The sequence below is a fragment of the Eleutherodactylus coqui genome, chromosome 8 (genome assembly GCF_035609145.1).
Source record: "Eleutherodactylus coqui strain aEleCoq1 chromosome 8, aEleCoq1.hap1, whole genome shotgun sequence".
Taxonomy (NCBI): Eukaryota; Metazoa; Chordata; class Amphibia; order Anura; family Eleutherodactylidae; genus Eleutherodactylus; species Eleutherodactylus coqui.
In genome coordinates this window covers 198,128,631-198,142,202 of record NC_089844.1, presented here as the reverse complement: position 1 = coordinate 198,142,202, position 13,572 = coordinate 198,128,631, and the positions used below count along the sequence as shown (strand labels likewise).

The 13,572-nt window shown below is 44.7% G+C and overlaps 1 protein-coding gene across 2 annotated transcripts in view; it reads left to right on the top strand.

Moving 5' to 3' along the window:
* The window catches only part of SLC29A4 (solute carrier family 29 member 4), a 72,842-nt gene that overhangs the window by 30,570 nt on the left and 28,700 nt on the right, over positions 1-13,572 (top strand). Inside the window, exons 2-4 of one of the 2 annotated variants that reach the window (XM_066577231.1) lie at positions 3,074-3,129; positions 6,081-6,194; positions 10,966-11,094. In XM_066577231.1, coding sequence (XP_066433328.1) covers positions 3,099-3,129; positions 6,081-6,194; positions 10,966-11,094 — 274 coding nt within the window. In that variant the 5' untranslated portion in view covers positions 3,074-3,098. The remainder of the gene's footprint in view (positions 1-3,073; positions 3,130-6,080; positions 6,195-10,965; positions 11,095-13,572) is intronic. The other variant, XM_066577230.1, reaches the window with a different exon arrangement.

The window sequence follows — 13,572 nt, the reverse complement described above, 5'->3', positions numbered from 1 at the left end:
ACTCTAAATTACTGAAAGTCGCTATTACACAAAATGTTGTAAACTTTTTGTCAAATGTTCTTATGGTTACTGACTGTTCTGTGTGTCCCAATCTCAAATATATTACATTCTCATCTACACAATCAGCCTTCTCTTACACAGCCCCCCCCCCCCCTCCCTTTTCCATCCTCTTTCTTCTTTTTCTTTCTCCTTGGGTCTCGTCTATTTATCTAATGCTCTGTACGTTATTCCTCTCTGGCGCTCCTACAGCTTACAGCTTATTGCTCTGATGACGACCAGACCAGCTTTTGCCACCAGTATTACTCTAAGAACTGTTCTGATAGTTTGGCTTGTTTGTTGGCCATGTCCCTCCCGCTCCCACCCTTCCCTTTTTTCTCTTCCCCCCCCCCCCCCCCCTCCACTTCTCTCATGGAGTTATAGCCCCAAGACAATTATTCATTATCATTTTTTACGATTCCCCATGGCATTGAAACTAATATCTCATAACGTACAAGGCTTTAACTCAACTCTCCCCCTAAATGCTCAAAGGCCCTCCGTACTATAAAAGTATTCATGCTGACATCTCTGATATTTCTCCCTGGGTTTCTCACTTTACTTCCCCATTTTCTACTTGACAACTGCCCCAACTAAAGCTAAGTGGTTATTGGGGTAACAGGACTATCTGGGCATCCGTTTAACCCCTTAAGGACCAAGCACGGTAAATTCATGGTGCTTGGTCCTGGGCTTTAATCCTGGCCGATAGCAAAAATACGGCGTGGGATTAAAGCCTCTGCCACTGTAATCAAGTAGGAGCTGGTCGGGTTTTCAGCTGTGTCTCACAGCTGAGAACACGGGGGAGAAGGGAGACGTTTTTTACCTGCTTCTGTCTTCTTTCTCAGGTACATAGCGCTCAATGAGCGCTATGTACTAGGAAGTGAAAGAGGAAGTATTTTTTCCACTATGCGAGTCGGGGATCACATGACCTTTGGGAGTTCCCTGGCACAGCAGAGCTGCAGGGTCCTGGTGAACCCTGATCAGCTCTGCCACTGACTATTGTCACTACAGGGGGGTGATGCCCCAGCTACAGTGAAAAATTGTGTAATAAAAAAAGACAATGTGAATGACCCCCAGGGGTCTTATATAATGTCATGGGAGTCATAGATGATAAAAAAAAGTTACAAAAATAAGTACCAAAAAAAAAAAGTTACAGAATTAAATAGAAAATGACCCAAAGCTGACCCGTCCCGGTATGTGCCCTGTAATGCAAAATTATGCATATTCTATATCAAAATGTCTGAAACAAAATCCCATACTTTATTTTAGCATAAATATACTAATTTAAAAAAAGAACCAAACAACTATAAATCTTTTTACCCCAAATAAAACTAAAAATGAAAAAAAAAAAGTCAGTGAAGAAGATATTTTAACCCCTTCCCGCTCCAAGACATACATTTACATCCTGGAGCGTCGGGGTATGTATGCAGAGAGGTTGTGGGGCAACCTCTCTGCATACAATGCAGGCGTCAGCTGTTTACTACAGCTGACACCCGCGGGCAACAGCCGCGATCAGCCGTTCGATCAAAAAGTCGATTGTATTCCAAATTGGTACTAATGGAAACTTCAGGGCATCCCGCAAAAAATGAACCATCGCTGAACTACGTCGACTGAAAAATAAAAAAGTTATTGCGCGCAGAAGATGACCGCAGAAAATAATTGCAAAAAATTAAATGTCTTTGAGAAAAAAAAAAGTAGTATAGTAAAAAAAACAGCTATACAACTTTGGTATCGCAGTAATCGTACCGACCCATAAAATAAAGTTGTCTTGTAGTTTTTGTTGCAGTTTGTGCGCCGTAGAAACAAAACACAGTGAAAGATGGCGTTTATCAGTACATTATATGGTACAGTAAATGACCATTGAAAAAAACAACTGGTCCCGCAAAAGACAACAAGCCCTCAGACAGCGACGTTGATGGATAAATAAAGGAGTTATGATTTTTTTAAGTGGGGGAGGAAAAAACGAAAATGGAAAAAAAAGGGCCGCGTCATGAAAGGGTTAAAACAATCGCCCTATGTCACAGGAAAAAAAATGCAGCAAAAATAGTTTTGGTAGCTTAAGGCAAAAAAATAGGGCAGTAAAACCGCCACATGGGTAAAATCCCTAAAAAGGGTCTGGAAGGACTCTATTCCAAGGGTATACAGGCACAGACTGAAAGAAGGACTGGGCGGTCCACATTTTGTGAAGCATTACCAGGCAGCCCGGATAGCCCAACTGGCTCTTCTTCAACTAACTGGCTATCTTTAGAGGTCACTGAAGTCCATCCTCTCACTGTTGACAACCTTGTGGACTCCACCAATATACAGACCCCCTATTATTATGTGACACTCTCTTAAGGTCTGGGACTCTATTAAATATTCAGGTGACCTGATTTCCCCTCCAGCTCTTTGCACTGAACCTTTTGTTTCCTCCTGGCAGTGACGGTCCCCAGACTGTTAAAGCTCGGTCTCACCAAAATATACCATTTGCTTTCTTCGTAAAGTACTCCCTCATTCTCCACCCATCAAAAAAACTTACCTCTTCTGAACTATTTCAGTACCTACAACTCAAATACTTTGTGTTTCCTTAAGAACTCAGACTCTCCACTAACTTCTAACCCCTTTTGAAACTTTCTGCCTTAAATACCCACATGCTAAGGGCATATCTCGCAAATATGTTCCAGGCTTGTCCACTCCGCTTTTTGTACACAACTGATATATGTTTCATGTTGGGAGACAGACATGGGAAGCACCCTTGCTGACAAGGATTGGTCTCAAATTTGGAAATTGACCAACAAAAGTGACCATAATAAACTGTTAGAGACCTTATTTAAAGTTTATGGTCTTGTTGGTATTTAATCCCCACTCAAATGCCCCATGCAGTACCAGGATACTGGTGACATGCTTCATATTTGGCGGTCCTGTCCCTGAGTTAAGAGACTCCGAATCCGAGTAATGGGTTGTAACATACGTAAAACCCCAGAATGGGAAGCTCTATTGAATAAACATATTGCAAATATTTCCCCAGACTCACAGAAATTAATCTCTTTTTTCTTCCTAGCTACTAAACAAATCATCGCCCAATCATGGCTGAAGGCTTCTTTGGACTTCTCCGAGGTAAAGCGTCAAAGAAATTGATATTTAATCAATGAGAAATTAACATCAGTAGTCGCTGATCGACATGATGAATTTCTGAGAGTCTGGACCCCATGGGTAGACTATCCCCTCCTCTCCCAAAATAACAGATCCTTAGTCTCTTTACAGTAGGTCATTTGAAATACTACCACTCAGCCTTAGATTTCCTTCTAAGGGGGGTTCACACAGGGCGGATTTGCCGCGGTTTTGCCGCAGCAGATCCGACCGTGGCAAATCTGCCCGCAGCCGCTAATCTCGGGATTAGCCAGCCATGTGGATGAGATTTCTCAGAAATCTCGTCCACACGGGACGGCTAATCCGCTGCGGTAAATCCGGTTGAAACCGCGGCTGTGGCCGCCGCAGCCGCAGTTTCAAAAGATGCACCATGTCTATTTACCTTTCCTTTTTTGTTTATTTACGTCGCGGCCGCACTCTCCTCTATGGGAGCGCCGGCCGCAACGGAAAAGCATGCGGCCGAGCCACTTCAAAGCCGCCGCGGCTTGAACCGTGGCGGTTCTCCTGGCGGAAATCTCGCGGTTTTTGCTGCGGCCAAACCGCGAGATTTCTGACGGGAATCCGCCCTGTGTGAACCCAGCCTAATAGTTCGACCCTCCCGAGAGAAAGTTCCTCCATTCCCTTTCCTACCTTTCCTTCCATTTGCAGTGTGACCCTGGCCAGGCCATCACTTTACTTGTAACCCTTCCAGTTTAGGTGATTGCACACAGCAATGTATCTTTTGGAGGGTCACGTGTTCGTTTATTTTACTATTCTGAGCCTGCGATCCTCACTCAGATAATACACTGCAGTACTTCTGTACTGCAGTACATTATCTATATTTTTACTGTCACAAGCCGTGGGAACCATTGTAAGGCATCTGGCTGCCATGACAACCCATCATTGGATGGTGCGCTCCCACTGTTAACCAATTACATTGAGTTTTCTCCGAACCCCGCCATTGCAGCGGAATGTCAGCTATCGGTTATGATTCTAAGCCTGTGCCATCTACATGCCATCCATGTATGGAATTTTGCCCTAACCCCTTACCTCCCATGTAGATCATGGAGCATCGATTCATAGAACTCTACATTGTTCCATTCTTCTGTTACTACCTTTAGAAATAGATGAAAAAATTTACAACTGGGTATTGCCATGTTAGGGGCGTATCAGGTGGCGCAGTTACACAATCAAAACTGTCATCTTGAAGCCTCTGAATATTTTTAAAAAGTGCTTTGTAGGGCCAAGGTGCTGAGCGTTTCAGCCTCCCACCACACATCAAAGCTGCAGCCAGCAGAAGCTTCATCACTCATGCTGCTGCTGAGCACAGTGTGGCAGTTGTATAGTCGTACTCCTCACCCATCTCCTGCACACACTGCACTGGGAGAGGAAGAGATGAGGAGGAGTCAGGCTATGCCAGAGCTGTGCTGTGACCAGCAGCATAAGAGATGGCATTTGGGCTATGCTGCTAGCCAAAGGTTTTTCTTTTGAGGAAGAAGGGGAGGAGTTGTAACACTGAGAAGCAAAGTTACTTAGAGGGTCATGGGGAGGAATTATGGGGCATTTTAACTCAAAGGGGCGTTACTACTTTGAGAAGGCAGAGGGTCGCTTTATTTGTTGGAACACTGAGGGGGCACTATCCATTTGAGCAACACAGAGTGAAACTGTTACTTTGTGGTGGCATAGAGGGGTACTATTATTTTGAGGAATTGGGAGTATTACTTTGTGGGAGGCACAAAGTGTGCATTATTATGTTGTGGGAAGCACAAAGGGGAATTATTACTGTGTGGAGGGCATTAAAACTGTGACATACAAACCACTATTTCTTGTGGTGGGCGATATAGCAGGGTTATTGCTCTTATGGGGAACAAGTACTGTGTTGGGGGCTTTGGGGTAACATTAGCATGTGGAAAGATGAGTCATGGCAGGAAGAAGTCTTCAAGGTGGTCTGGAGCCAGATAGAGAAGAAAAGGGAAAGTGTATTGTTCCAATTACAGAAAATGTTACCTATGATCAGTGGAGGTAACTATCACTGTGTATTTTAGCATAAATAAACCACTTAACCTCCTATGAATAAGTAGCACATGCCAAATTATATAGCAAAGAAGAATCTTTATTAGATAAAGTATAAAAAATTAGACCAAAAGGAACACAGTTCCTAATGGTCTAATATTGAAAGCATTTAAAAAGCAGAAAAATTCATCCAAATCAGCCACTAGAAGCACCCCTGCTGCTGAATCTTAGGTTACACCCGTGTAGGGATTTGCTAAGGCGCATGTGACATAAATGAAAGAAATAAATAGCAAACAGATAAAAAACCCAAGCCAAGAAAGAATATATATGCCAGGATATACTTATTAGGGTCACAGGACTGTAAAAGCTGCAGGTGTGATAGAAGGTATAAAAGTCCCCCCCCCCCCATGATGTGTGTACATATATATATTTGATAGTATGGAAGGCTGAAAAAAGACATATGTGCATCCAGTTCAACCTACTATCCCCCATTGTTCATCCAGAGGAAGGCAAAAAAACCCTCCAATGAGGTAGAAGCCAATTTTCCCCATTTAAGGGAAAAAAAATCCTTCCTGACTCCAATCCAGTAATCAGAATAATCCCCAGATCACTGACGCTTCTGAGGTCATTAGCGATATAACATGTAATATTGTATTGCTCAAGCAAGGCGTCCGGACCCCTCTTATTGAGTTCCCGATCACAGTGTCCTCAGGCAGAGTTCCAGTCTCACTGCTCTTACAGTGAAGAACCCCCAAGGACGTATGAAATGCATGCTTGGCAGTGAAAGGGCTAATCCGCATGTTGCGTATACTGCCTTATTACATTTACAGTAAGCATCTTTATACATAATGTAAAAGTCAGCTCCAATGTGCCTAACATTTCTTACCATCATCCCTACAGCTATATCTGCTCTCTTTTAATTCTAGGTACATCTATTGTGTTTGATATGAGCCTGACCTACATCCTGGTGGCATTAACCGCCGTTGTACTCAACAATGCTACGGTGGAGCTTCTTACCACACACATGAGAATCACCGCTGGTGAGTTACCGAGAGCGCCCCCTGCTCTCCACAGATAATAGAAGGTATGATCCCGAGGCACGTCTACAAACTGACTGCATATCGGAACTTACACTACATGGAATTAAGTGCTCTGTTTCTCTTGCATTGTCGATCTCTACCATATCCGCCCCCATAAACCAAGGGTATCTGAGAGGTGATGAATAAACTGTTGATCGTTTAGGCATGATGCATATAGCATATGTTTCTCATCTTGAACCCCCCCCCCCCCCCACTAAGAAAAGAAACAAATCATTTACCAGCCTTTGTTTATTTAATTTCTAGTAATTTTGTGCTGTACCTCGACAGGGGTTGTCTCTGATGGGAAAATCCCTTTAAGGGGGCTTGTCTGGGCTTAGCTGATCTTCCGGCCCACTGTCCACTGCAGTGGACCGGGTGTTGTCAGGCAGAAGAGGAAGTAGGAGCACCCCTTCCTGCTCCGGTTACTGACATCCTGTCCTGGGCAGGAAGTGGCATAGCAGCACGGCACTCCCATTGATTTTAATGGGAATGAACCGAGCCGCTCCCAGTTCTTCCCCTCTCCACTGATTGCAATGTCTGACCCACTGTACTGGATCAGCTGATGGCCAAAGATCCCAGGCGGCGGATCCCTGTCCATCAACTACTGAGGACCTATCCACAGGACAGGTCATCAGTTAACAAGAGCCCAGACCACCCCTTTAATGACCATTTGTCGTAATACTCCCTGTCAAAATGCATCACCTGGGCTGATCAGCTGATTCATCTCCGTCCGGCTCTCACCATCTCTCAGTCGCAAGGGGACAGTTGTGGCCAGCCAGGTCTTGCTGCTGCAGGGAAAATGGGGTATTACATGCCGATCATTCGGATGATTAAATGTCCCTCTTATTACAAGGATGGGTAAAGTGTGCCAGAATACGAGCCACTCATACAGACCAGCTCTTCGTTTTGGCCTATAGATGGGGGGGTTGCAAGTTGGGTTGTCTTCTTGGGACGACCACTTTAAGTGCAGGTTAGGCTCTTCAGACTCAATGTCCAGACATTCCATCCCGAGAATCTGTCTGAATCCACAACAATATTATTGGTCCCCGTTTGACTAATGAAAGCCTGTGGGTCCATCTGAATCCTGTTTTGGGGAATTTCGATTAAACCCCGAGATGCAACCTGGAACATGGAGTAAAGGTGCTTTTACATTGGAGGAGCGGGAGATGCCTGAGAGGTCATCCCAGCAATAATCATTCTTGTGCTTTTACACAGGCATTGCTAGGGAATGGAGGCGGAGAAGGCGGGGCATCGTTCCAGCCGCCCGCCTCCATTCACAGTAAGCAGGCGGGCATTCATAAGTGATACTTCCTGTTTACACGGTCAATTCATCGTTCGGTTTTCTGCCTGCAGAACGATAAACAAGAAGGAACGACTTTTCGTTCGTCATTCAGTCGGTGCAGGCATTTACACTGAACGATAGTCGTGCGGATTCTCTCTGTCACACTCTGGCGATCTCCTATGTGTATTGCAACTATTTCTATGCAGTGCAGCCCCCTGTCTGATGCTTGTCAGGCACCATCTTGTTATTAGTTTCAACTATCCCATGATGCATCAGCACAGCATTAGCTAGGGGCTATACTATTTCTGCCTGATGGGTGGACAGTGTAAATGTAGTTAATGTTGACATTCACCTAAATAAGCTAAAGACCATAAGTATACAGTCAGGTGGATGAGCTGTGATCTCCTTCATTATAACTGTGTGACAGGTGCCTGTAATCATCAGTAGTAGGGCTCAGTCACACGGGCATTTATTGCCGCGATTTGCGCATGCGCATGCGTCCGGCGATTTTTTAAAACCATTGCTTTGCAATGGTATCGGACACATGAGCGCTTTTTATGCGCTCGTCCGATAAATTAGAGAACAGAAATCGCAGATCGCACCTATCTGCGATCTGCGATTCCTGTTCTCTTCTCTATATGCGCTCAATGGGGCCGGCGGCAGCAGCGCCGACCCCATTGAGAACATATAGAAGACAAATCATTCTTCTCTGCCACAGCTGGAACAGCTGTGGCAGAGAAGAACGATGTTTGCCCATTGAATTCAATGGAGCGGCAATACAGCCGCTCCATTGAAAGCAATGGGCTGCCGGCGTGCGCGGGGTTAATTGTCGGGAAGGAGTTAAATATATAACCCCTTCCCTGCAATGCATCCTGAAAAGTGAAAAAATAAAAAAAAAGGATGTACTCACCTCCTCCCGGCAGCCTGAGATCCCCGCGGCCGTCCTGCAGTGGGTGTGAAGGGGGTGTGACTCAGGCTTGCCTTTGATTGGCTCAGCCTGAGCCAATCAGAGGCTGATCTCAGTCACACCCATTCATGAATTCATGAATGGGTGTGACTGAGACTTGCCTCTGATTGGCTCAGCGCTGAGCCAATCAGGGGCCAGCCTGAGTCACACCCCCTTCACACCCACTGCAGGACGGCCGCGGGGATCTCCGGCTGCCAGGAGCAGGTAAGTACATACATTTTTTTTATTTTTTCACTTTTCAGGATGCATTGCAGGGAAGGGGTTATATATTTAAGCCCTTCCCGACAATTCATCCCACACTCGCCCGCAGCGCTTGCATTCAATGGAGCCGCTGTATTGCCGGCTCCATTGAATGCAATGCGCTGGACAGCTCCGGCCCGTTTCTAATGAAACGCGGCTAGGAGCAGATTTTCGGGCGATTTTTCGGCGCCGGTCACGCGATTTGCGCATGCGCATCCGTCATGCGATGCGCAAATCGCGTGAAAAAACGCCCGTGTGACTAAGGCCGTAATGTGATAAAAGATATTGGAACCCTGAGAACAGCATGCATGGTACAAGGCCATGTCATTTCATCCAGAGGAAGTTCTAGTGGTGACCGCCCTCAGAGAACATGAAGGTTAGAAATTTCCAGGGAGGATGGAGGTCACCATAAGATCACATGACCAAACTGAAAGGCATTTTTCATATAGAAAGGAATAACTAAACAAGGTAAGACTGGGCGACTTATATATATATATATACTAAGGGTCTGGTTACTTAAAAAATGAAGCTGACATGAGCGCAACGGGTTTTCAGCTCTGCAGTTAACAGAAATGTTTGACCCACTCATTGTTTTGGCTTGGGGTAAAAGCTCATGGTCCGGTCAGGATTTTGCCCAAAACCGCACATAGTTGCTTGCCTACAGTTTTTGTCACATAGTTGCTGCAATTGGGAGGTGTTTAAATGCGTTTTTAACCCCTAAGGCCTCATGTCCACAGATGGGTCGGATTCCGCATGCAGGAGCCCACAGTGAAATCTGACCCTGCCCGCGGCCGAGGACAGTGCTTACCTGTCCTGGCCTTCACTGCGGATGTTTGCGGAGGCGCCGGCTGGCACGCTGCCGCACATCCGCAGTAGAGATTTTTTTAAAAAATCTGCATTCCTGCTGAATCCGCAGCTCGTCCGTAATTCAATGGAAGCCAGCCGTGCGGGATCCGCAGTGAAATGGCTCATACTGCGAAGAGGTCCGCAAATCAAATCCGCATACTTTATTTCACTTGCGAACGCCTATGTATCCCTATGGGTGGTTTGATTTGCGGTTCTTCCGCGTGGGTGACACACGCGTATTCGGTAAATCAGATCCGCCCATGGACATTGGGCCTAAATGCCACATGGTGAACAGTTATGTCCTGGAAGTTTAGTGTTTGTATGGAGAGGAACTGGGAGGCAATCCCGGTCCATATAATGCGTGTGCCGGCTGTTCCTTACAGCTGACACCCGCCCACAACAGCTGCGATCAGCTTTCACTCTGATCATGGTTGTTACCCTTTAGGATGCCCCAGTCGGAGCCCGGTGATGAGATTGCCGGTGCTGTGCGGTTGCCATGGCACCTGGAGGCCTTCCGAAATCCCCCCAGGGCTGCCATTGCAAAGTGCTTATCAAGCCATGCCTATTGTTGTCCTCTATGGGAACTAAATAAAAATGTAACAGTCAGTTTATAAATTATCAAAAAAACATTAAGGTAATAAAAGTCTAACCCCCCCCCCCCCTCACCCCTTTTGTTACATTTATATTAAAAAAAAAGCTAAACAAAAAAACCCATAAAAAGATATGTGGTATCACTGCGTCTGTAAAAATCCGAGCCATCGAAGCAACGCATTACTTACACGGGATCATGGGAAAACACTGTGCCAGAATTGCGCTTTTTTTGGTCCCCCCGTCTCCAAGGAAAATGTTTTTAAAAAGCTATCAAAAAGTTATATGTTGTCTAAAATGGTACCGATAGAAACTACCGGACGTCCTGCAAAAAACGGGCCCTGGCACAACGGAAAAGTATAAAGGTTCGGGCCGTCAGAAGATGGCGGCAGGAAATAGGTTTATTTTTTTTCCAAAGATATTTTATATTTTGAAAGTAGTACAACAAAAAAAAACAAAAAACTACATATGTTTGGAATCCTAGTAATCGCACTGACTAGAGTCGAGCGAGCACGCTCGGTAAAGGCAGATACTCCAGCGAGCTTGAAATATAGTTTTTCTGGTCAGCCAATAAGGACTTTTCTTCTGTACACAACAGTATTGAGCATCACTAGAAGACAAAGCATTTACAAAATAAGAGCGCCACCGAAAAATGACTGCAAAAACACCATTTATGTGTTCAATAAGCAGTCCTGGCTGGGGTCTAATGGCATGAGCCAACAGCATCATGGGGGTCCGATGGATAACGCCTTCCTCTGATGGTACGCCTATATACAAGCAGTTCACCTGTTGCTTCATTCCATTTGCAGGCTATATTTTCGCTCTCGGACCGCTGATCTTCATTGGAATCTGTGACGTCTGGCTCGAGCTCTTCACATTTAAGCAGTCCTATGCCGTAAACCTTTTTGCCGTTGGGGTGGTAGCGTTTGGATGCACAGGTAAGTCATAGAGCCGAACAACTCAACTGACTTGTACTTGAAAATTAACCTGCAGCCAGCTTGCAAAAAATGCCATGGATCCAAAAACTGCAATAAAAGTGAGAACCACCCCTACACTGCAATGTTTTTGGGCATTTCACGGTACTTTTGACCTAGACCAAATATCGGGACCCAGCTGCTTTTGGCAGGTTAAAAATCCCATTGCATCACAACCTGTGATGTATTTGTAAAAAATACCATGTGAAACCAGCCTGAGGCAACATTCACATGGCGAACGCCATATTGGGACGCGTTTCTCGGCCCGATAACGCGCTTGCCATCATGCGATTTTCACGGCGATGCGTTTTTGATTTTAAAAAAATTGCATCACTTGCAATTTTGCAATTTTCATGTGTGTGAGAGGATAGCAAGTGTTTCCATAGACTTCAATGGGAAAAATCACATGGCATGAGAGTGCCATAGTGTCATGTAATTTTTTTCCCCAATGTCCCATAGGAAATAATGTGTGACTCCTCCCACGGTAACGCCTAAAAATCACTCATGTGAATAAATTAATTCAAAAGAATGGATTTCATGTTCGTGTGAGTTTTGTGTGCATCACATCGCACCACGCAGAACCCGCAGACGCTCCTCATTCATGTGAATAAGCCCTTAGGTTACGCTCATGCATAGTGGAAAAGGTTAGAATATCCTAATTTCGCACCAAAATCAGCCTAATTTTTGTGTCAAAAATCATATCAAAATCCACAGCTTTGGAGCAGATTTTAATGAGGATTCTGGAATGGATCCGCAGCAGATCTATTGGAAGGGTGAAATCGTCTCCAGCGTTGTGGATTGGGAAGTGGAAATAACGCAGATCCAAAGTGGAAAATCAGCGCCATTTCCATTATGTGTGAACCTACCTATAGGCTGGTCACCTTAAGGCTGGTTACCTGTAGGCTGGTCACCTTAAGGCTGGTTACCTGTAGGCTGGTCACCTTCAGGCTGGTTACCTGCAGCAGTTTTACACTTTTTTTTCCTCCTTTTTTTCAAAAAGTGCTGTAGCCAGATATAGGCTGTAAGGCAATAGAGAAATATTGTAATATTTTTGTAGCTTTTTCTCGCTTTTGGTTCTTTTTTTGGAATTAGTGACCTTCTTTTTCCGAAATATATCATGTTCCAAGTATAGTGTTTTTTCTGGAATTTTTGTAAAGGCTCCTCTATAAGAAATAAACCCCTGAGAAAAACCGCATATCAAAAATGTCCGCATAGATAAACTTCACAAAAAAAGGTGTTAGATGGTCTTAGATGTTTTTTATGTATAATTATGTCAGGGGTCAGTACGGAGATCTCTCCCATCATCTATTATACCCAGGACTGTAACAAGGGGGCGCTCTAATAATTATGTATAGATGTATCAGGGGTCAGTACAGAGATCTCTCCCATCATCTATTATACCCAGGACTGTAACAAGGGGGCGCTGTAATAACTATGTATAGATATATCAGGTGTCAGTACGGAGATCTCCCCCATCATCTATATATACACCCAGGACTGTAACAAGGGGGCGCTCTAATAACTATGTATAGATATAACTGGAGTCAGTACAGAGATCTCTTCCATCATCTATTATACCCAGGACTGTAACAAGGGGGCGCTCTAATAACTATGTATACACATATCAGGGGTCAGTACAGAGATCTCTCTCATTATCTATTATACCCAGGACTGTAACAAGGGGGCGCTCTAATAACTATGTATAATATATCAGGGGTCAGTACGGAGATCTCTCTCATCACTTATTATACCCAGGACTGTAACAAGGGGGCGCTCTAATAACTATGTATACATATATCAGGGGTCAGTACGGAGATCTCTCCCATCATCTATTATACCCAGGACTGTAACAAGGGGGCGCTCTAATAATTATGTATAGATGTATCAGGGGTCAGTACAGAGATCTCTCCCATCATCTATTATACCCAGGACTGTAACAAGGGGGCGCTCTAATAACTATGTATAGATATATCAGGGGTCAGTACAGACATCTCTCCCATCATCTGTTATACCCAGAACTGTAACATGGGGGCGCTCTAATAACTATGTATAGATATATCAGGGGTCAGTACAGAGATCTCTCCCATCATCTATTATACTCAAGCCTGTAACAATGTAGCGCTCTCTACATCTTTAATACAGAAGGTCTCTACACAACATAGAAGGGGCTTCTTTACTGTAAGAGCAGTGAGACTATGGAACTCCTGCCTGAGCACGCGGTGATGGAGTACTTGATAAAACAGTATAAGAGGCTCCTGGCCGCCCTTATTGAGCGATACAATATGACATGATTGATTACACCATTGATTACTCAGAAAGGTTAATGATCCGGGGATTGTTCTGATTATCAGATATGGAGTCGGGAAGGATTTTTTTCTGAAATTAGGAAAATTGCCTTTTCCCTCTTAACGGTGGTGTGTGTGGGGGGGGGATTTGCCTTCC